The sequence below is a fragment of the Scomber scombrus genome, chromosome 19, assembly GCF_963691925.1.
Source record: "Scomber scombrus chromosome 19, fScoSco1.1, whole genome shotgun sequence".
Classification (NCBI taxonomy): Eukaryota; Metazoa; Chordata; class Actinopteri; order Scombriformes; family Scombridae; genus Scomber; species Scomber scombrus.
The window spans coordinates 23,553,864-23,574,314 of NC_084988.1; the positions used below are offsets into that span (position 1 = coordinate 23,553,864).

General features: G+C 39.1%; 2 protein-coding genes across 2 annotated transcripts; one reads left to right on the top strand and one right to left on the bottom strand.

Annotated features, from left to right (window-relative positions):
* Nucleotides 1-1,514: 1,514 nt before the first annotated feature.
* On the bottom strand, nt 1,515-6,644 carry qrsl1 (glutaminyl-tRNA amidotransferase subunit QRSL1). Its single transcript, XM_062440330.1, has 11 exons — nt 6,541-6,644; nt 4,823-4,982; nt 4,640-4,738; nt 4,454-4,550; nt 4,196-4,357; nt 3,908-4,083; nt 3,413-3,525; nt 3,099-3,291; nt 2,871-2,988; nt 2,514-2,719; nt 1,515-2,045 (listed from the first exon to the last, which is right to left on the bottom strand). Exons 1-11 carry the CDS (start codon nt 6,562-6,564, stop codon nt 1,828-1,830), a joined length of 1,566 nt encoding a protein of 521 aa, XP_062296314.1. The 5' UTR covers nt 6,565-6,644; the 3' UTR covers nt 1,515-1,827.
* A 127-nt stretch (nt 6,645-6,771) lies between these two features.
* rtn4ip1 (reticulon 4 interacting protein 1) lies at nt 6,772-19,495 on the top strand. Its single transcript, XM_062440445.1, has 9 exons — nt 6,772-7,252; nt 8,864-9,015; nt 10,373-10,441; nt 10,757-10,881; nt 11,234-11,282; nt 11,679-11,815; nt 12,179-12,362; nt 18,485-18,577; nt 19,029-19,495. The coding sequence occupies exons 1-9, from the start codon at nt 6,979-6,981 to the stop codon at nt 19,152-19,154; spliced, it is 1,209 nt and encodes a 402-aa protein (XP_062296429.1). The 5' UTR covers nt 6,772-6,978; the 3' UTR covers nt 19,155-19,495.
* Nucleotides 19,496-20,451: the final 956 nt, after the last annotated feature.

The following is a 20,451-nucleotide window of genomic DNA, read 5'->3' on the forward strand; positions in this document are numbered from 1 at the left end:
CAAGCCTATAACACAATTAGGGAATGGTGGAACTGGTGGACAACTCTTAAGAGAAAAAGTCTTCAGTATACACAGCATACTGAAGTCCGCTGGAGTTTGACCTCATCAACTTATTTTTCAAAAGCAAATAAATTAGTTGAAAGTATTGTAATATATATAATTGTTCTTTTTTGTCTCAAGAGCAACAACCTCATGTATTATTTCTTTCTATCTCGAAAAAAAAATGTAAATAGTATAATTTCTATTAAAAACAGGTTGAAAAAAATTTGAATTAAAATGAGATTTATTGGCACAAACACACCCATACACCCACACACACGCACATAGTTGTGAGGTAATATTTTCGAGAATAAGGAAGTATGACATCAACCCAGTATATTGAAACATAGTATAACTTCAGTAAATGAAACTTATTTTTTCGAAATAATTGGGTGTGACAATTATTTATAAATAGATGCTGGTACAGAGGGGAAAAACCAGACAGGAAGACTATATCATGTCTCTTCACAGCAGTGAACAGGGAAATGAGCTACAGTAATCATATCCATTTTCCATTTGTTATTCAGTAGCAGTTTGGCGAGCAAATTATGCAAAATTTCCTTGCTCAAATGTCTTTGATATCAATTCATCAAAAGTTCACAGATCAATGATTAATACACAAGGAAGAACACAAACCATATGTAAATATATGTAATAAAAAAAAACTAAACAGTGACCTTGTGTGTAAGGAATTATGTTCACAGTTTTGCACAAAATATTCTTAGAACTAATCGTGAGTACCAAGTATAGATCCTCTCCTGCAGAGAAATGGGTCAGGATTACATGGAGCTGGGGTTAACTGTGAGCAGGTTATTGCTGACTCTGTAAGCACCTGTTGAACCTCAGTTTAGGACAGTTTCCAGTGCTGCTGTAATTGGCTGACTGGATTCATTTTACTCAAGTTGACTCCCAAGACTTTACTGTGTACAGTCTTAACGCTTGAGCTAAAATGGTTTGTTACCCAACTCCTCTTTCGATGGAGTAGTAGACCTAGCTAACGTTAGATTTGCGTTATCATTCGCGGTACCAAATCACTGCAGACTGCTAAATTAACCCAATAAACCTTCTGATGGCTTATATATGACATATATAGCTTGCGGCGAGAAGTGTCCATAGTTCCACACTCAACTTTTTGACAGTTTTGAGTGCAACATCCAGGTACTCATAGTGCACTGAATTGTCCCATACTTCTCAGTGTGAAAGCACTTATGCACTCAAAATATTAAGTGTAAATACAGAAGTATGTGATTTGAGACACAGCATAACACTTGCACAAATATGGATAGTGTTTTAATTCATTTCAAGTTATCTCCACAAATTGTGCAGTTTGGGGAGTGGAAATTGAAAAAAGCTTCTATAATTGAAATTTAAACAATTCCTCAGGGTGTGTGTTTGTATGTCTTATTATATGATATGGGATACTTTATATAAATGAGAATTAAATCATATTTAATCTGCTCAAACTGTCTCTGATTTTGCAGTATGTGTGTTCATGGACACCGTATAAGAAATATCACTCAAAATAATCCACCCATCTTTCATTAATTTAATAGCAGAAATACAGCAGCATGTCACAGGTTAAAAAAACATAATTCTCCACTCAAACATGATGCATGTTATACGACAGTTTGACACTTCTTGTAATTGTGTTTCATTCCATTAAGGATGCTTAAAGCTATCATGTAAGAAGTGATGTCCATAATTCCAATGAAAATGTCCAGAAATAGCATCTCAAAAGTAAAGAACGTCCATCTTAAGTAAGTGTGCCTGTATGTAGTGACTGATTCTTCATACAGCTGAAGTCTGCTCCCTTTGGGTCACACCCGCCTCAATCCTGCTCTCGTTGGAGTCTCCGAAGTCAGCGATGGAGGGAAACCCGACCCTCTGCTCGATCCACTGGGCAACACTAAGCAGCTTCCTGTCTTGGAAGGCTGGGCCTATGAGCTGTAAGCCAATGGGAAGGCCGCGTCTTGATAAAGCGGTTGGCACGGACACAGCCGGGAGACCTGGGGTGACGGCAAAACAACAGTTGAAGGTAAGTTCACACAACAGGCAATGATTAGGATCTCAAGGTTAGTTAGAGGTTAGTTTGGAGAGCGATAACAGGCTGGAGAAAGTTTAACTGAATGCCAAACCACCATGTTAAAGCCCTGAGGTTCACTTTGATGTGAGATAAAATGATGACGTGTTGACAAGGTTATGATTCTGCCCTTCAGTGGTTTTTACAAAAGAACAAATACTAAATGTCCCCTGTTTAAATTTCACTTCAACATTTATGAAGCCCTGAGCCTGTGGTGTAAAATAAGGAAATAATTTAAGGTAGTTATGAATGAAACGTATCAGTTACTGGAATGTGGATGTGTGTCTATAGTAAGTGTATCCATGCATACAAAGAAACAAAAAAAGAAAGTTCCTGAATCCTCCCACGTGTTAACTTATGCACGCATGAGTGCCCCGTTTTTTTCTCTCTGTACCTGCCATGTTGACAGGCTGGGTAAAGACGTCTTCCTGTGCGCTGCGTGTTCGGTTGTCTTCCTGTGAGAAGTCGGTGTACCGCGCGGCGTCGGTGAGAGTGCTCGGTGTCAGCAGCACGTCGATGCCTGAGCTGAACACGTGCTTGAAATCCTCCGCGATCAGCCGGCGAACCTTCTGGGCTTTCACAAAGTAGTGCTCGTAGTTTCTGGCAAAATGAAAAAAACATTTACTCTCTTATATTTAAAGAAAACGACCAAATCGGCTCATAACTGAAAAGAAAAGGTCAAAGCAATAAAGGGTCTGGAGTCAGTGGATTGAATAAGATTGGTGGGATGATGCTCAATCTATTGTCTTACTGTTGGAGGAGAAAGTAGTTGCCAGACAGTATCCTCCCCCTCACCACATCGTTAAAGCCTTCGTGTCTGGTGGAGGCATACATGGACTCTGTCGAACTGTCCACCTTGCTACGGTGACCTGACAGAAGAGAGACGCAAATCAGTGACATTATCTTCTGTCATGATTCGGACTCACTATTCGCTTTCACACTTTCTGACACAGTCTGGCACATTTCCTGTGTGATCTACCGTATTCTAGGCCGTCGAACCGCGCCATGTTTGATGCCACCTCGGCATGGCACAGGACGTGGTAACACACAATCGAGTGCTGGGTGTGGGGGAGTGAAACTTGCTCCACGTGCGCACCCGCCTTCTCGAACATGTCAGCCACATGACTCCACTGTGCTAGAGTCTCCTCTGACAGCCCCGGGGCATGGTACTCCTGCCACACATTCACACAAGCAGATTTATGAACTTAATGTATCTATCCATACAGGATAAAGTTGATGATCATTTCGCTAAGACCTACAAATTTCAAGTGCATGAATCTGGTTTAAAAATACCTTCGGAATGCCTATGCGTACGTTCTTAATGTCAAAGTTTTGAGGCAGCTCTGTTGGTGACGATGGGGCCGGGACTGTTGTTGAGTCTCTCGTATCCAGGCCTTGGAGAATACCTGTGTGACATATCAACAAAATCCCACATCAATGCCCAGCACTGTGGATAGATATATATTTATCATGTCACATATATTTTTATCAAATGTCAGTTAGTATTTATTGCGATATATGAGGAAGCACACCTGTTGAAACATAAACTTGATGTTTGAAGAAATGTGGAGGAAGTGAAACCCTTTTGTTGTAATTTTACTTGGAAGCGAGACAGACAGTGTGGCAACAGACAACAGAGAGTGTGATATGCACGTCATCAGAAATATTTTATTGAATAAGACCCACTTCATGTTTCTTTTATACTCCCTGGTCAATAGAAAGAGCCTTTAGCCTATTAGCCTACAGTGTAGCACACTCTGTAATAAGAGGTCATCATCAGTTTCCTACCTAAGATGATGGCTGCATCACTGACACTGCGGGTCATAATGCCAGGGACGTCCATTGAGTTGACCAGAGGAATGAGGCCATGTCTAGACAGCAGGCCATAGGTGGGCTTCAGAGCCACAACACCACACAGTGCTGCTGGGTTACGGGTGGAACCGCCTGTGTCCGAACCTAAAGCCCTGCCAGGTATGGACCAAACTTGTTAACATAATTTTAAAATCTATATGTTTTTTTCCCTTTAAAACAGTTTTGGAATGGACAATGAACATGAATCTGATTGCGTTCCCTCACAGGTAGCTGGTTAGGGAGGCTACGGCTGCAGCGCTTCCTCCTGAGCTTCCTCCAGTGATGACCCAGTCGGAATCTGGTGTCGCCCCCGTCTGTTCTATGTAGGAAGCAGCGTAGCTCCAGGGGTTCCTCACTGGACCGAAAGCCCCATCCGTGCTGCCAGAACTGGAAGATAAGTAGAGTCCATTTTTAGAATTTTTGTCTGTCACTGCATTGTATATTTATGAGGAGCAACTCTGATATTTATAACAATGGTCTTACCCCATAGCAAACTCATCCATGTTGGTCTTCCCCATGAGAACAGCCCCTTGGTCAAGGAGCTTCTGGACCACTGTAGCATTGTATGGTGGTGTGTAGTCTGTAGAAAAAGTAGAGTCAGATTATCATTAGAGCTAATTATTTATATAAATGGGAAAACGAGACACAGTAACTTTAAACTGAAGTAACCTTTGAGCATCTTGGAAGAACATGTGGTCTTGATATTCTCTGTACAGAAGTTGTCCTTGACTGCAAAGGGGATTCCATCCAGAGGACCTTTGGGAGCACCTAAAAAGGAAGACAAGTGTTATCAAACAGTAACACCGGTGACTCTACACTGACCAGATGAAACACACGCTCATGGGTCCATACCCTGTAGCAGTCTGGTTTCTGCTTCTTGCGCCTGCTTCAGTGCCAGCTCTTCTGTCACCGTGATGTAAGCATTTAGATGCTGCGTTTTCTTAATGCGGTTAAGACACTTCCTACAAAGTTCTGTTGGGGAAATCCTTCCCTCCCGGAGAGCCAAGGACACCTGGAGAACAACGAGGAAAGATCAGTGGAGGGAGTAGTTCTGTCGTTAAAAATACTTCTTCTTTACATGAACATTTACATTTTATGATACTTTATACAGCACTTCTACTCTGCAATATTTCAGCAGTCAAAACTGTATGCATTGTAGTACTACAATGTTGTACTTTTTTACTCCAGTGCACTTTGATGTCATAGTTACTGGTTACTTTGCAGATGATGCATTGCTATATATTGAACTACTCAACAACACATCAAATATTTAAAATTTGCTGAACTTTTATATTAAATGCCTTTTACATGTTGCTGCATCAGTTATAATTAAGGCTGCAACTAGCAATTATACTCATTATTGATTAATGTGTTATTTTCTTAAATAAATGATTAGTTGTTTGGTCCATGAACTGTCAAATATTTTGTACTGACCAACAGTCCGCTACCCAAATATATTCTGTTTACTGACATGGAGGACTAAAGAAACCAGAAAACATTTACATTTGAGAAGCTGGAGCTAAAGAATTTGACATTTTCTTCTTAAAAATGACTTGAAGTGATTAATCGATTATCAAAATAATTGGTTATTATTTTAATAGTTGGCAATTAATTGATTAATCACCTAATCATTGCAGCAACATGTTAAACATAACATTGAATGGATCCATTCTACATAATAACTAATTTAATACCTTTAGTACAATTTGCTGTCATTATTTACCTTAAAAGCAACAGTACTTGGTAGTTTTATGCAATTTTGTTTGTGTCCTCCTGTTCCTCCTGACTGTTAGAAGATCCCTTCATAATGAACTTACAATTTAAGTGATGGGGGACAAAATCCACAGTCCTCCTTCTGTGTGTAAAAATTGATGTGAAGCTAATATGAAATGAGTCAAATCAACTGTCAATGTCACAGTGTTTTTAGTGGCAAAGTCCATCTTTTTGTTACTATACTTCCACCACAGCTCAACAGGAAAACACTAAGAGTGAATTTGATGCTAAAATGACTGTAAATGTGTCAGATATCACTTGATATGACTAGATCAGACTGCTGAAGCCTCATATAAGCTTTACGTCTACTTTTAAATGACTGCGTGGACACACTGTGGATTTTCTCGTCCTTCACTTCCATTGAAAGCTCATTTGAAGGAGATCTTTAATAGTCAGTATGAATAGGAGGAATGATTACAGCGAAAAAAAACCTCTTGTGTTCATATGTACACCTGAAGCTGTCCTTCATGTGCATCATTATACTTTCTAATTGGTGACTGCAGACAAACATATTTTATTAACAACTAGAGAAGACAGTTATTAAGTTTATTAGTAGCTGCCCTGCTTTGCAATGTCTTCTACTACAGTCATATAATAAAGTAATACAATTTCCCTGAATATACAGTAAGCAGTGTGCTGTTTGCTGACTGTATATTTAGGTTATTGCCTGTAAGGGAGAAGATAAATATTATGTCAGGCTTAAGCTAGTGCACCAACATGTCCTCTGCTCAGCTACATGCAGCACACACACACAGTACACACTCAATCACACATGACTCGTCAGTAGTCGTACAAACCTCCCTCAGTGTCAGGCTCAGCATGTTCACAGCACTTCTGAAGTCAACCTTTCAAATCATCAACAACCTTCCCACAGCGTGCAAAGCTTCTAGGCTTCCATGTTCGCTCCTGTCATCGACATCTAACAGCACTTTCTCTGATTGGATCGCTGTTGAGCAAACGGCGCTCTGATTGGTGAAGACGCCGAACGCTGTGACAAACCCACCGGTGTTTAGGAAGTAGCATGACACGGAGAGGACGTTATGAAATGATGATACACTTTGAGGTTATTTAATGTTGTCTAAAGGTGTAATTAGATATGTTTGTATAAGAAGAACATGTTTATATTCAGAAGCTAGCCGTGGCTCATATGGAAGTGTAATGAATGAGTTAGCTCAGTGTGTGTAACAGAGACTAAACGCACCGTGACTTATTTGACTTTATTTAAGCGTTGAAACATGAGGGCTGTGAGACATTTAATGCACAGTAAGTGGTTGTTATGTCTTAGTAATTCACCAAGTGTGAATACGAGTGTTTCCAGCCATGTTCGACTGTTCAGCACCTCCAACCGCTGCATGACTATAATGCCTGCCTGGGTCATTGATAAATATGGGGGTAATGATGCATTAAGGTTCACTAGAAATGCCAGTTTTCCCATCATCCACTACCCCAATGAGGTCATTGTCAGAGTGTTTGCAGCAGCACTGAACCCCATTGATGTCGGCATGAGAGGTGAGTGACAGGTGAGGTTGAATGTTATATACCTTCATAACTCTGTGATATTTGAGCACACAGGCTGGGATTATGTGTAATGAATGCATGATTAAATGCATGGTTATGACAACAAATCTGATATGTGAGTGCATAGGCAAGATGAAGTGGGAGATTATTTTTACTCTGTCTGAGCAAAACATGATACTGAGTCAACGCTGATACAAATGTGGATTTCCTGTTATTTAAAATGATTTTTTTTCTCTCAGTGTTTCTGAGGAGGTGAGGGGTTAGTTTGTGGAGGTAGATAGTGAGGGGCAACAGCAGTGATCGCTCAGTGGGAGTTAAAAAATGCCACTTGCTAGATTGTACTTTGACCTTTGTCTTTTGTAAAACTGTGAAGAGTTTGCCACAATGCTGAGATCCTGCCTCCTTTACCACAAATATGATCTCTGTGATCAATCTCACTAGTGACTTAAATACACTCCTCTCTATACTCTTTATTTCAGTAGCACTAGGGCTGAAACATGTAGTTCATCAATTAATCAGCCAATCATCCAAAAAAAATCATCAGCATCTCTTTTGAGTATTGATAAATTGTTTAAATCTCTTTTGTTTAAAAACTAAAATGCCAAACTTTGCCTAGTTCCATTTAACATGATCATGATTAGACCTGTCGTGATACTTTTATTGGACGATATATTGTCTCAGAAATGATCGCGATAAACAATATTATTGTTATTTGAAGATCATTTTATATCACTGCCATTATGATTGGGGACAGAGTCTTCTGCAGTCTCCACTCAGGACGTACACAGTGAGGAATGGAGGACATTACTTGCTTAGCCAATGTGACATGAATAGCCTCTTAATAGCTCATGGGTGTCAAACTCATTTTCATTCAAGGGCCACATACAGTCTAATTTGATCTCATGTGGGCTGGACCATTAAAAAGATGGAAAGATGTAAGAAAGGAAAGAAGGAAGTAATGAATGAATGATGGAAGGAAAAGAAGACAGCATGCCTTTTGTTATGAGTCATTCAACACCAATATTACTCTTGTACATAATGTTATTATTTTTTTTTAAACTATATTTAATACTACTATTGTTTTTATTGCTTTTGTACCTACTTATTATTTATTGTTCTTTATTCTTTCTATTGATGCTCTTCTATTGTTGCTTTGCACTGTAAATTTGCAGAACTGTAACATGAATATTAAAGTCACCAAATTATAACAAGACTATCAAAGTCAGTTGTGATTTCAGATAGCAATTCAACACATTGTCATTTCATACATTTCTGTAAATGGAAAAAAAAAAGTTGTTTCATAGCTGCAGTTTTGCCACTCACACATACAACTGAGTACCATGTGAACTTCCTCCACCCACAGATAAACAAATAATTGCGTAACTGATAGCCTTCTTAATGCGGTCACACTTCGGAAATGATGTGTGCTGATTTTTTTTTCATTTGGTCACATCATACAGATTTCCTTACAGATTCAAAAATACAATGTATTTCTTCAGATATCTTTTTCATCTACTTTCTTATGAAGTGGAGAATTACTGCTATCTCCAATCTTGATATTTCTCTCAATCCTCTTCTTTATTCTTCCTCTTGTGCTGTCAGGTGGCTACGGTTCTTCAACACTTTCCATGAAGAGAGATCCTCTGAATATCAAGCAGACGGGCAGCGAGTTCCCTCTCATCCTGGGGAGGGACGTGTCGGGGGTCGTCATGGAGCGCGGCCTGGACGTGAAGTACTTCAATGAAGGAGACGAGGTAATAGAGTGGAGGCGTATGCTCGTAAAACCCCGGCTGCCACTTCATTATACATACAGGTGATGCCCCTTGTTTACGGAAAGATCTCGTTCCTCCGCACTCTGAGTCACGTATGAATAAAGTATGAGTGTAAAGCTTGTTGCCAGGTTGCTGTAAACAGAAATATGTATGGTAACCTGGTTTTCTGTTGTCGGGGGGTTCGGCAGGGACGGTGTTTGCGTGTCATCGGTGCAAACAGCTGGTCGGTGTCATAATGTGGGAGTGTTTTTCGGGCTCTCTAACGCTGCGAGCATATTCATCACAAGGGTGTCTGAACACTGTAGCTGACCCAGTTCATCCACAGTTACGCCAGGATCACGCCCCGTCATCTCAGTCCCGGTTTAGATACATGACATGATTTAGAAGAGGTAAAATAGGTTCCTCGCAGGAAGCTGTGTGATGTTATCAATGCAGAGGCTGCACATGTGGCTGTTTGAACCATAAACAGGATTCACCTGATCTTAAATTAAAATCCCCTTCTGCTCAAAAATGTGTTTTGCATATTGTTCCTTCAGTTGGATGTTTGAGCTTCACTGTGAAAAGTTTATTTAATCTGAATTTAAGTTTAAGGTACGTACCTACAAGCAGAATTTGATCATTTTAAAGACTTTTTTTAATGAGGTTACTCAACCTTTTTTTCAGACACAAATTATTACTAAAAGCAGATGGAATCTTTAACCTGTACATACCGTTCATATTCTGACTCATTATCAGTCTCTACACCAATTCACATTCATAAATTCTCCATCAGTCAATAATAAATGTTTGATTAATCGTTCTGTTTGGCATTCACAATCACTATGTTATGATCCAGGAGAGAACAAGAATGGGTGAACAGTATGTAAAGGTTAATAATTTCATATGATTTTATGTTGTATATGTATTTTTTAGACTGGTTTCATTCAGTATTGAGTTTCAGTTCTTGTTGGAGTTTTTTTCCCCAACTCTCCCCAATCACCTCACCATTGCTTTAATGAGAATTACTACATATCAAAAATTCTTAGTAATTGTTTATATTTTCACACCCGTCACACCCTCTTTACCTCACTGTGGTCACTGACCCTGTGTGTGTGTGTGTGTGTGTGTGTGTGTGTGTGTGTGTGTGTGTGTGTGTGTGTGTGTGTGTGTGTATTTGTTTGTGTGAAGGCAAACAGGAGCTTTAAATAATCCTGTTTTAGCAGGTCATGAAGTCATATTCTGCACTCTGTTTTGTAGAATTAAACCATTATAAACTAACTATATAGAAACTCAGACCCTTTTTCTTGTTACGTTATATGTGTGTGTGTGTGTGTGTGTGTGTTTCCTGTTTCTCCTTCAGGTGTGGGCAGCCATCCCTCCATGGAAGCAGGGCAGTTTGGCCGAGTTTGTGGTGCTGAGTGCCAATGAGGTATTTAGTTTTGCTCCTATCTGCCTGGAAGTTCAACACTTGATAAGTGTCACTTCTCATCAGTGCTTCCTCTTTGTTGGTGTGGTTTCTATCAGCTGCACAGTCCATCAACTTCAACATGAGCTTATCAACCATATTATTTTTTCTTCCTTCCATGATTAAAAAAAAAGGCTGCTCATTTGCATGCTTCAATGGGCTCATTGAAGCATGCAAATGATTAAAACATATCTCATTTATCTGTTGTGTGAAGATCTGACACAGTTATTCTGACATTCAAATGTGTTTTTAGAATGACTCAGCAACTTTTCATCACAGGTATCTCACAAACCAAAGTCGCTGAGTCACACGGACGCCGCAGCCATTCCTTACGTGGCGACCACTGCCTGGTCGGCCCTCGTCAACACCGGGGGGCTCACGAAAGACAACTGCGCAAAGAAGCGGTGAGGGAACACGCACACACGCATAGCCACACACACACACACGATTTCCACTCCCTGTCCACCCTAAAGAAGATCCCCCGTCTTTGATCTAGCCAATTATTCCACTCGCCGCTCTCTCTAAGCTTAGTCCCTCTTAGCCCGCTCCGTAATGAGCTTTTGGGGCGATGCGTTCTACTTCTCTGGCAGAGGCTCAGACGCTCCTTTTTTGCACCGCAGTGAACTTGACACGCTAAAGCCTGAAGTGCGTTTGACATGAATCCTAATGAGGGAGAGTCTGTGCAAAGCGGTGGTGTGGAAAGCAGAGCGGGCGCCATTGTTGAAATGTGTCGTTTCCTCTCTTTCTTTCTCACAGGATTCTGATCCTCGGAGGATCCGGGGGAGTGGGAACATTCGCCATACAGGTACGGATGAAGAGGTGGATGATGATTCTCAAGCTGATTTTTTTTATTTTTTTTATTTTTCTAAAGTGCATCAGACTTCTCTCAACACAAAAAAATGTTCCCCATTGTTATCTACACATGCAAAAATACAGATAAAGACCACAGAATGATAACAGTGTGAAATTAACAGGAAATAAAGCCTGTTTGTGTCTGCATGGTGACCTGAATACTGCAGCTCACGTTACAGATGCAACATTTGACCTTATTAATTATACATCCTCCATGCTTCTCAAAACACTGCGTAATATTCTGCTCAATACAGTAACCCAAACATATATTTATTCTTAGTTATGACATAAATATTACAAAAAGGACTCGTCTTTTTGAAGATAGGGCTGATAGAACTTGTGTGTCCAGATGCTGAAGGCGTGGGGGGCCCATGTGACTGTAACGTGCTCCCAGAATGCCGAGGGCTTCGTAAAGAGGCTGGGGGCGGACCATGTGGTGGACTACACTGCCGGACCTGTTGAGCAGCCTCTCAGTGCCTTGGAGAAGTGAGAGAGTCTCTTTCACAAACACACACACACACACTTACACTTGTTTTTCCATTCATATCACTATTTAATTGGAGATGCTTAGTGTGTGTGTGCATCAGACTTGCCCGTGTTACCATGGCAACCCAGTCACTGTAGCTGCGGTATGCTCATTAGTGTGGGAAATCTGAGCCCTTTAATTATCCGACGAACTTTATTGCCCTCAGATTTGACCTCTTTCTTCCATTTCTGTCGACTGTCCAATCATCTTTCCCACACCTTCTAATTCTCCCTCTTTGTCTTTCACACCCACTCATCCCCAACACTTATATATCTTTGCTGGTGTCACTTCTTTTCTCCAACCCTACCGCTCTCCACCTGAAGATTTGACCTGATCCTGGATAATGTCGGGGGGGACACGGAACTATGGGCGCTGGGTCTGCTTAAGCCTTGGAGCGGCGCCAAGTATGTCACCCTTGTGACACCCTTCCTCCAGAACACTGACCTGCTGGGTATTGCTGACGGCATGCTGCAGACTGCTGCCACCATGGCCACTAAAGCCCTCAAGGTGATTATTTTCCACATAATTTTATTGTGAAATCCAAAAAGGATTCACAAGTAGTGTTCATTGATGCTTTTATTAGTTTGTAACTAATCTCAATTAGTTTGTAGAAGTATTATAAGAATGGTGTCATCTCATATTTCGGATTTGTACCTCTTTAGTCTACCATGCCAGGAATCAAATTCACAGACAAACAATGAAAAGGGGGAACTTTTTGCATGCAAACTTCACCTTACAATCATCAGCTCATATTTGATAGTAATGTGATGCCATAACAGCCTCCACATTTCTGGTTTCAGGCTCTCAACAACATTTTGTAACCTGTGTTTCAAAAGTTATCAATAGAATTTTAAAATTAGGTAACCAGTGTAGGGATGCTAAAATAGGCATCAAGTGGACTCTTTTATCTGAAGTTGAAGTTTAGAGAGATTGCATTGACCACAGTAATCCGAGCAGGATGTAATGAAAGTGTGAATGACTGTTTCCAGATTCTTAGCGGATAGAAACAATCAGATATTTTGAGATATTTTGAAGGTGCAGAAACAAGTGACATCATCCGTTGGCCAAAGATACATTTGTTTTCAAAGATAACATCTAGATTTCTGCACTGGGTTTTGATTCAAGAGGACAGAAAACATCAGTGAGGAGAATAGTGCTTGCTGGAGGAGCCTGGACCTATGATAATGGCTTCTGATTTATCTGAGTTTAACAGAAGAAAGTTTTGAGAGAGCCAATGTTTAACAGCTGTAAGACAGAATTGTATTTTTTGTTTTGTTGTTGAACTCAAAAGAGAAATAGATCAGGGAGTCATCTGCATAAAGAGGGAGACTGATCTGGTACCTCTGAAAGATTTGACCTAAAGGTAGCATATAAAGGAAGAATAATAAATGGCCTCAAACACTCAGTGTAGTACTGCTCAGCTTCCAGTTGTGCACTTTCCCTGGGCCAATGCAGTAGTAGATACCTGCATTAGACACTGTCCTGTAAGACTTCTGACAGCAACAAGGAGGAGAAGCACAGTCAATACTCCTTAAGTAGCTGAGAGGTGGAGGATTTCAAGTCACTCATGGCCACACTGAATTTCCTATTAGAAAGATAAGAATAAAACCAATCTAAAACTGTACGTGATATGTCTACATTCAATTAAAATCACTGTTGTCTGAATCAAAAGCTGTAATAGGATCTAAAGCAATAAAACAGATGTTTGGCCATTGGCAGATGCTAAAAGAATATAATTAAGAAGTGCTGTCTCAGAGCCTTGACCCGCCCTTACACCCTACTGAAATGTATCTAGAAGCCTGTTAAAAAAAAAGAGGTATGCCGCAGCATTTACATTTCTTGTAGCCTGAGCTATGTGTCCCATCCAAACCATGAAAAACTGCCTATATACTTTATCCTTATTGTTCAAATCTTACAATAAATCAACCAACTAGACAACAAAGCAGTCAGAGGACAACTAAATGTTTCATGTTCAGTGAATGCCAGTATTATGACCAGATTGTGATCGTGCAGGTCCACTACAGTAAGGTAAAACGTTATTCTTATGATGGTATTTAGGGTATTTACATGTTTATATTATTACGTCTTGAGCAATGTAATTGATTTTACTGATGTACTGCATTCCTCATCTCCATGCTCATAAAATAACCTAATGAATTGCAAAATTCCTCATTAAATTAATAATAAAAGGTCATTAGAGTTTGAGTATCTACAGCCGGTGCTTATTTTGGCCTAAGGTATTAACGAACAAGTGGAAGAGCTCGGTACATTCATTGTAAGAAGCATCCTGTGTGTGTACCCAGTGTGGTGAAGTCATGCAGAGCTTGCAACCTGCACCTAGTGCATTTGTGGTGGCATGCTAGCGTGTGCATTGTCTTTTTCCATTCTACTCTTGAACCCACAATCCACAGAAGAAAACTTGTGGTTCGCAGTGGAAGTATTTTTGCAGTAGGTCAATTGACACAGTATGTATTTGCATCAGTGTCGGTCTGGCAATGTAGTCAACCAGACTTTCCAGGTGAAGAATTATAGGTATAATATGTGTTCAGACCTTCTAAAGGACACTCTAGTTCTGTCACAGTTCTGTTCAGTTTGGGAGTTTAACTCATTATTGACCAACAAGTACACAACAGTTGTAAATGATAAGACACATAAGAACACCTACAAAATGACCTCATTTTGTAGGTAACAAGGAAACTGTTATTCAACAGACATCCTGTGGAAGTAATATGGGAAATTCGCATGCAAGTTGTTTCAAAAAGTTTCCATAGGCTCATACTCTGCACTCTTCAAAATTAATTATAGCCACTGGCAGATGAAAAGGAAACTCAAAACAATATCTTTCTGCCAAGTTTTTCAAAAAACAAAAGTAATACAATTGGAATAAATAGCAGCATGTTAAATAGCTAATCATTGCTGTATGGAGAATCAGGTATCAATTCATTTTTTTGAAACTTTAAAATTTAAGGTTGGCGTTCTGTGTTTTTCTTTTGGCTATAAATCCCATAAAAACACCAACCCCAGCAATGCATTAGTCTCTTTCCACCCTCCATACCCTACCTGAGACCTCAAGCCCATCTGCTGTTGTTGAAATGTAATTCAACAACAGCAGTTGTTGAGAGTAAAAGCTCTTAATAGACTTATGCGGCTTGGCTTGTTGCCTTCATCACGGTCATCATAAAACACATTACAAGCAACATTTATATAGGATCTTTAAAAACAGAAAAAATTCAAAAAGGTAAAAAAAAATGTGACTTCAGGCCAATTATTACACCAGACAGTCAGGGAGGCATCCAATAAAGTAACCAATAAATGACAAGGGTGACACCATATTTGGTTCATGAACCAGAAGTGTAAATCTTTCCCAATCGATCACAAATATATAGATAATTTTTTATAAAGTAATTTCCTAAATAGCTGGGTGCTTTAATTTTTCACAAATGGCATGGCTCAAAGGATGGCAATGCTGATTGGTCCGTCCACCAGTTGTCCCAATGACTGTGTTGATCCTCTAGGTTCACCATGGGGTCAAAATTGGTTTATGACCAAATATCTGCAAAACTAGTGACATTTCAATCAACCTCAGCAGAGCTTTTTGGTTAGTGGTAATTAGCAAATGTTATCATGCTAACATGCTCAACTAAAATAGTGGACAAAGTAAATATTATACTTGCTTCTCAGCCTGTTAACATCAACATGTCATTCAGTTACCATGCTGAGATTAGCATTTAGCTCAACGTACAGTAATACTACTAACGCCTAAACAGATGATACTTAAATGACCAGTGTGTAACATTTTGTGGCATCTAGCAGTGAAAACAACTGAATACTCCTCCCCATCCCAACATGTAGGAGAACCTACAGTGGCCATGAAACTTGCAAAAATGTAAAAAGGCCTTCTCTAGAGCCACTGTTTTCTTTGTCCTTTCTGGGCTATTGTAGAAACATGGTGGTACAACATGGCAGGCTCCGTGGAAGAGGACCCACTCCCTATGTAGATATAAAAAGGCTCATTCTAAGCTAACAAAACACATTTCTTATTTTCAGGTGATTATACACTAATTACAATATACTTATGAATAATATATTATATTCCTGCCAAGTATGTTCTGCTAGATGCCACTAAAATCTACAAACTGCACCTTTTAAGTTTATTGTTATTTTTTGTCTTTTCATTGGATTTGTTGACAATGAAGTAAATACAGAATATTGCCAGCCTTATCTTTTAAACTTGAAAGCAATTTAATGACACTTTGTACAGTAGAATGGAGTTTTGTGTCTGACTTCCTCGTCGCTAACTTTCATTTAGTTCATTTCTTTAATTAAATTGCTCATGAAAATTACATCCCCTGAGTAACTTTCCCTTTTCTTGCTAAATATAGAGCGAGGTGACTGTTAATCCAAGTGGTTAAAGCAGGTGAATAGACTGTCGGTAGTATGACAGGAAACAGACTGTCCGTGAATGTAGGCTAAAAATGTATAAGTTTAGTATTTGCGCAGTACATAATACTCCTGCACTAGTTTTTCAATTTCCTCACTTCCCTCCAAGCAAACAGAAAGTATCCAGTTCCTTTTCTCTCTGCTACCAGTCTTAAGCCCTTTCCTGCTTCTTGTGTAACCAAATAGGATAGTGTGTCATAAAGTCTGACGCCTTCATAGCACCTTTTAGAAAAATGTTCTATTTATATTTCCATTCAAATAAATGGCCGACTAACCCATAGTTTACATTCACTTGAATTCCCTTCAATAGAAGATTTTTTTTATGGTCACACAAATGTAATACAAGACCCTTATTAGCACACACACCCTCCAATCAGAACTACAATCGGAGACTGATTATTTAGACTGACACAGCAGGGGTGTATTTTTTTTTTTTACAGTTGCTGATGCATTGTTTCAGTGTTCGTAACGTCAGTCTGAGTTGACTAGGTGTAGGTTAGGGAGTCCACCCATAATTCGTTGCGCACAGAGATAAAAGAAAGGAGAACGTTGACACCTCAAAGTAAAAAGAATGGGAGTGTGCACCTCCAGGTTTCATACCTCCTTGAAACACACACACACACACACACACACACACACACACACACACACACACACACACACACACACACACACACACACACACACACACACACACACACACAACACAGTGTACATTGTTGGTAAAAGGAAAACCATAGCGCCGACAGCTGGCTTGATTGTCACAGTGCCCCCATTTCCAAATGGGCCTGAAGGAAACACGTTAAGTAACTCTTATATATTGAAAATCCCTACGCACATACATACACGCACACACACACACACACACACACACACACACACAAACACACACAGTCAAACATAACAAAGGACAGAGTCAACTTTTTTTGTTATGCGTCGCACCCTGCTGTTGAAGGCTTAAGGGAAAATAGGCTGCTCCACACAGACACCTGACACACATGAGACCCTTTGGATATAAGTGTGTGTTGAATAATGACATTTTATATGTATATATGTACAAAGGATATAAAATTTATGATTCTGTGCATTCAGGGTGTTTTTAAATTGTGTTGTTTACTATAAATACATGTTGTAAAAAAGAAAATATGTGTGAGCTTACATACACTTAATCATTCAAATAATGAATCACCACTTCCATACACTAATCTATTCTAAAACTCACTCATCACCAGTGAATGCATGACCTTAGGCAAGCACTACTGACACTAATAATGATGCTAATGTTGTTGGGTTTTTTTTTTTGCATTAAATCTGATGTCAAAGTCTGTGCCATACTGGGAGTAGAAAAGCTGTTCAGACAAGCATCCACATACAAGTCAAACAAGAATGTAGATAATGTACAACCCTGTCCCACATTACTGACATGAAAATAGGCCGATACAGCTTGACCCCATGTAACTAGCGTGGCCTGACGGTCATACAAGTACGTTTGTGGCTACTATTCAAACACTCATGAAATGAAAGTCTGAAGTGCATCTAAGAAACAAATGCAACACCCAAATCAATTAGCCTTTTAATGAAGCTTTAGCTAAACAGCTGAATAAACAGCAGAGAAGAGACGTGAAGTCAAAAAACTAACTCAATTTTAAAAAAACTATTTAATCTTTGCTAACATTAGCTAACATTAGCCACCACAAGCTAATGGTCATATCGGACCAAGTAAGGCTGTAGAAACAACATTTTTTAGTGTAATGAACTGAGGAAGGTTTAATTGTATTGCTTATGAACTCAACTAATGTATTATTACATATCTGAAATATTACACAACCCCATTGATTAACATTTATGAAGATATTTCTAAACAGTCCATAAGAATTCACGCTATAGCTCTAGCTCTAGCTCTAGCTCTAGCTACAGGCAGTTAACATTACTTTTTATTTATCTTTTATGGCAGGAACTAGCACAACAGAGGCACAAAGTCAGGTATAATGTTGTGAAGAAGTAAGCCAGAACAACTGGAATATTTAACATTACATATTTAGATTTTTCATATGTGATGAGCTCCACACAACTGTCTTCTAGCTTTCTTGTCCAAATCTATGTTGCAAACATGTCATGTTAACATCTTTTAAAAGTGAAGTTTCACAAGTTGTTTTCATGCCATTTCTCCTTTTTTTGTTTTCTTGCAGCACCTTGTGAAAGGAGTTCACTACCGTTGGGGATTCTTTGCACCTAGTGGTCCAGCACTGGATGAAATAAGGGAAATAGTAGATGCAGGACAGGTATGGTACCATTTTTACCCCCTGAACTGTTCCTCCAATTTTTAAAGCATTGTGTGCACATTACAGTTTTTTTAAACCAGAATTATGCACATTTCAGGATAATAAATTGTGAAAAATGTTGATTATTAGAGGTACATGACTTGAAATGATCATAAATCATTGAATGCATTTGACATCTCCACAAATGAAAAGATGGTAATCTTGTAGTTCAGTTCAGGCTTGTCGTGCCCTATATGCAGAGAACACCCAGCATTAGCTTGCACAAACATGGTTTAAAATAAAGAATATAGAAAAGTGCTGATGGGAAAAGCTACATTTAAAATAATTTGGAAAAGATTCTGTTCATAGAGTTAATGCACAAATAGTTAAGCCTTAAACTGTTGATCTTATAATTTTAATAGTTGTGAAACAAGGCTTCCTGTACCCTCTTCTTCTATCTGCTCTCTGTCAGATCCACGCAGTTGTGGAGGAGACCTTCAGCTTCTCACAGGTTCCTCAGGCCTTTGAGAAGATGGAGAAGGGTCATGCCCGAGGAAAGACTGTGATCCAGATCAGCAAGGGGGAAGAGGACTCATAGCGCCGACTCTCAGGAAATGTACTTTTCTGTATTATCATGTAACAAAGTGTCTGTAAAAAAAAGTAAAAAAAGGAGATCATTTGAATGAAAGGCGTCAGCTTAATTTATCCACATCTGTAGAGAAGGCACGTAAACAAGGTCAACTTCTGTTTCTCGTGTGTGTGCGTTGTACAGCTTCACTGTATATTAGGCTGCTAAAAATGTATATGAAAGCACTACAGCTGCTGTTGTATGCTCTAAAATGATCGCCGTTTTTACACTAGCTTGAATAAAAGTCACAAAACACAACAACTGTACATTTAGTAAACAGTTTATAACACATTATAATGTAGTTGTAGACATATATAAGGACATTTTAAGTGCTAATTAGTGTACAGTATTTGACAACAGTTAAACATTTTCCTAAGAAGAATTTTATGTCATTACAACTGTATATTACTGTCATTAAGCCATTCATGGTCTGTTTAGATACCAGTGTTTACTTGTACATGCTCACATGATGAGTCATAGTAGTTGACAAATACAAAATATTTATATGTACTAAAAACTTTATAGTGTGTCATAAACCATTTATTACATGTATGTGTACTGCATATAAATGTTAAATATAATGTTACCAGAAAGGTGAACATAAATTCCCTATTGAGATCATTTCACAATTTCACTGATGTAATATTTTACTTCTGCAGCTCAGAATAGGAACTTAACCTCAGTTGATCTCAAAGTGACTACACACAATGCATAAAGGCCAAATGAATCACCAGCAGTATTATTATTTAAGTGAAGAGAGAAGAAACTTTACTGTTCCAGTTACCTGGATCTTCTCTTTGCTTGATATTGATATGTTGTTCCTTTCTTTCTCACGATAAGGTGTACATACAAATGCCTGCTGTAAAAGAGTTACGTGGTCATCGTGTGTGTGTGTGTGTGAAAGATGATCTGATCCTTGTACGGTCAGTGTTTGGTACATTGTGTGTATGCGTGTGTGTGTGTGTGTACAGCTGATGGACTTGATAGCCTTTAGTGGAAGTGGCTGCTGCCTCTGCTTGGTGTCATATTGCTGACATTTAAGATTAAGCCTGACAGGTTAGTGCAGTGTTAATGCAGCTCTGTGACCATTATCTTTTTTTTTTTTTTTTATGACTTAAACTTTTATTCTGTGACCATTATCTTAATATAATAAAAACATAATACAAGGGGGTGGACAAAATAACAGAAAACGCCATGCAGAATAATACAGTTCAGCATAAATACCCTGTAATACACCCTGTTGTTGCTCAAATTTGCATGACTAAGA

Bases quoted from the DNA above. Each gene is read 5' to 3' on its own strand.
- qrsl1 (XM_062440330.1), bottom strand. From the start codon at position 6,564: ATGCTGAGCCTGACACTGAGGGAG. The intron at 4,551-4,639 runs GTTACTTCAGTT...CTTTTTCTACAG, and splicing joins TTCTTCCAAGATGCTCAAAG to ACTACACACCACCATACAAT. The intron at 3,526-3,907 runs GTAGGAAACTGA...TATGTCACACAG, and splicing joins TGATGCAGCCATCATCTTAG to GTATTCTCCAAGGCCTGGAT.
- rtn4ip1 (XM_062440445.1), top strand. From the start codon at position 6,979: ATGAGGGCTGTGAGACATTTAATGCACAGTAAGTGGTTGTTATGTCTT. The intron at 7,253-8,863 runs GTGAGTGACAGG...TTGTGCTGTCAG, and splicing joins CATTGATGTCGGCATGAGAG to GTGGCTACGGTTCTTCAACA. The intron at 12,363-18,484 runs GTGATTATTTTC...GTTTTCTTGCAG, and splicing joins TGGCCACTAAAGCCCTCAAG to CACCTTGTGAAAGGAGTTCA.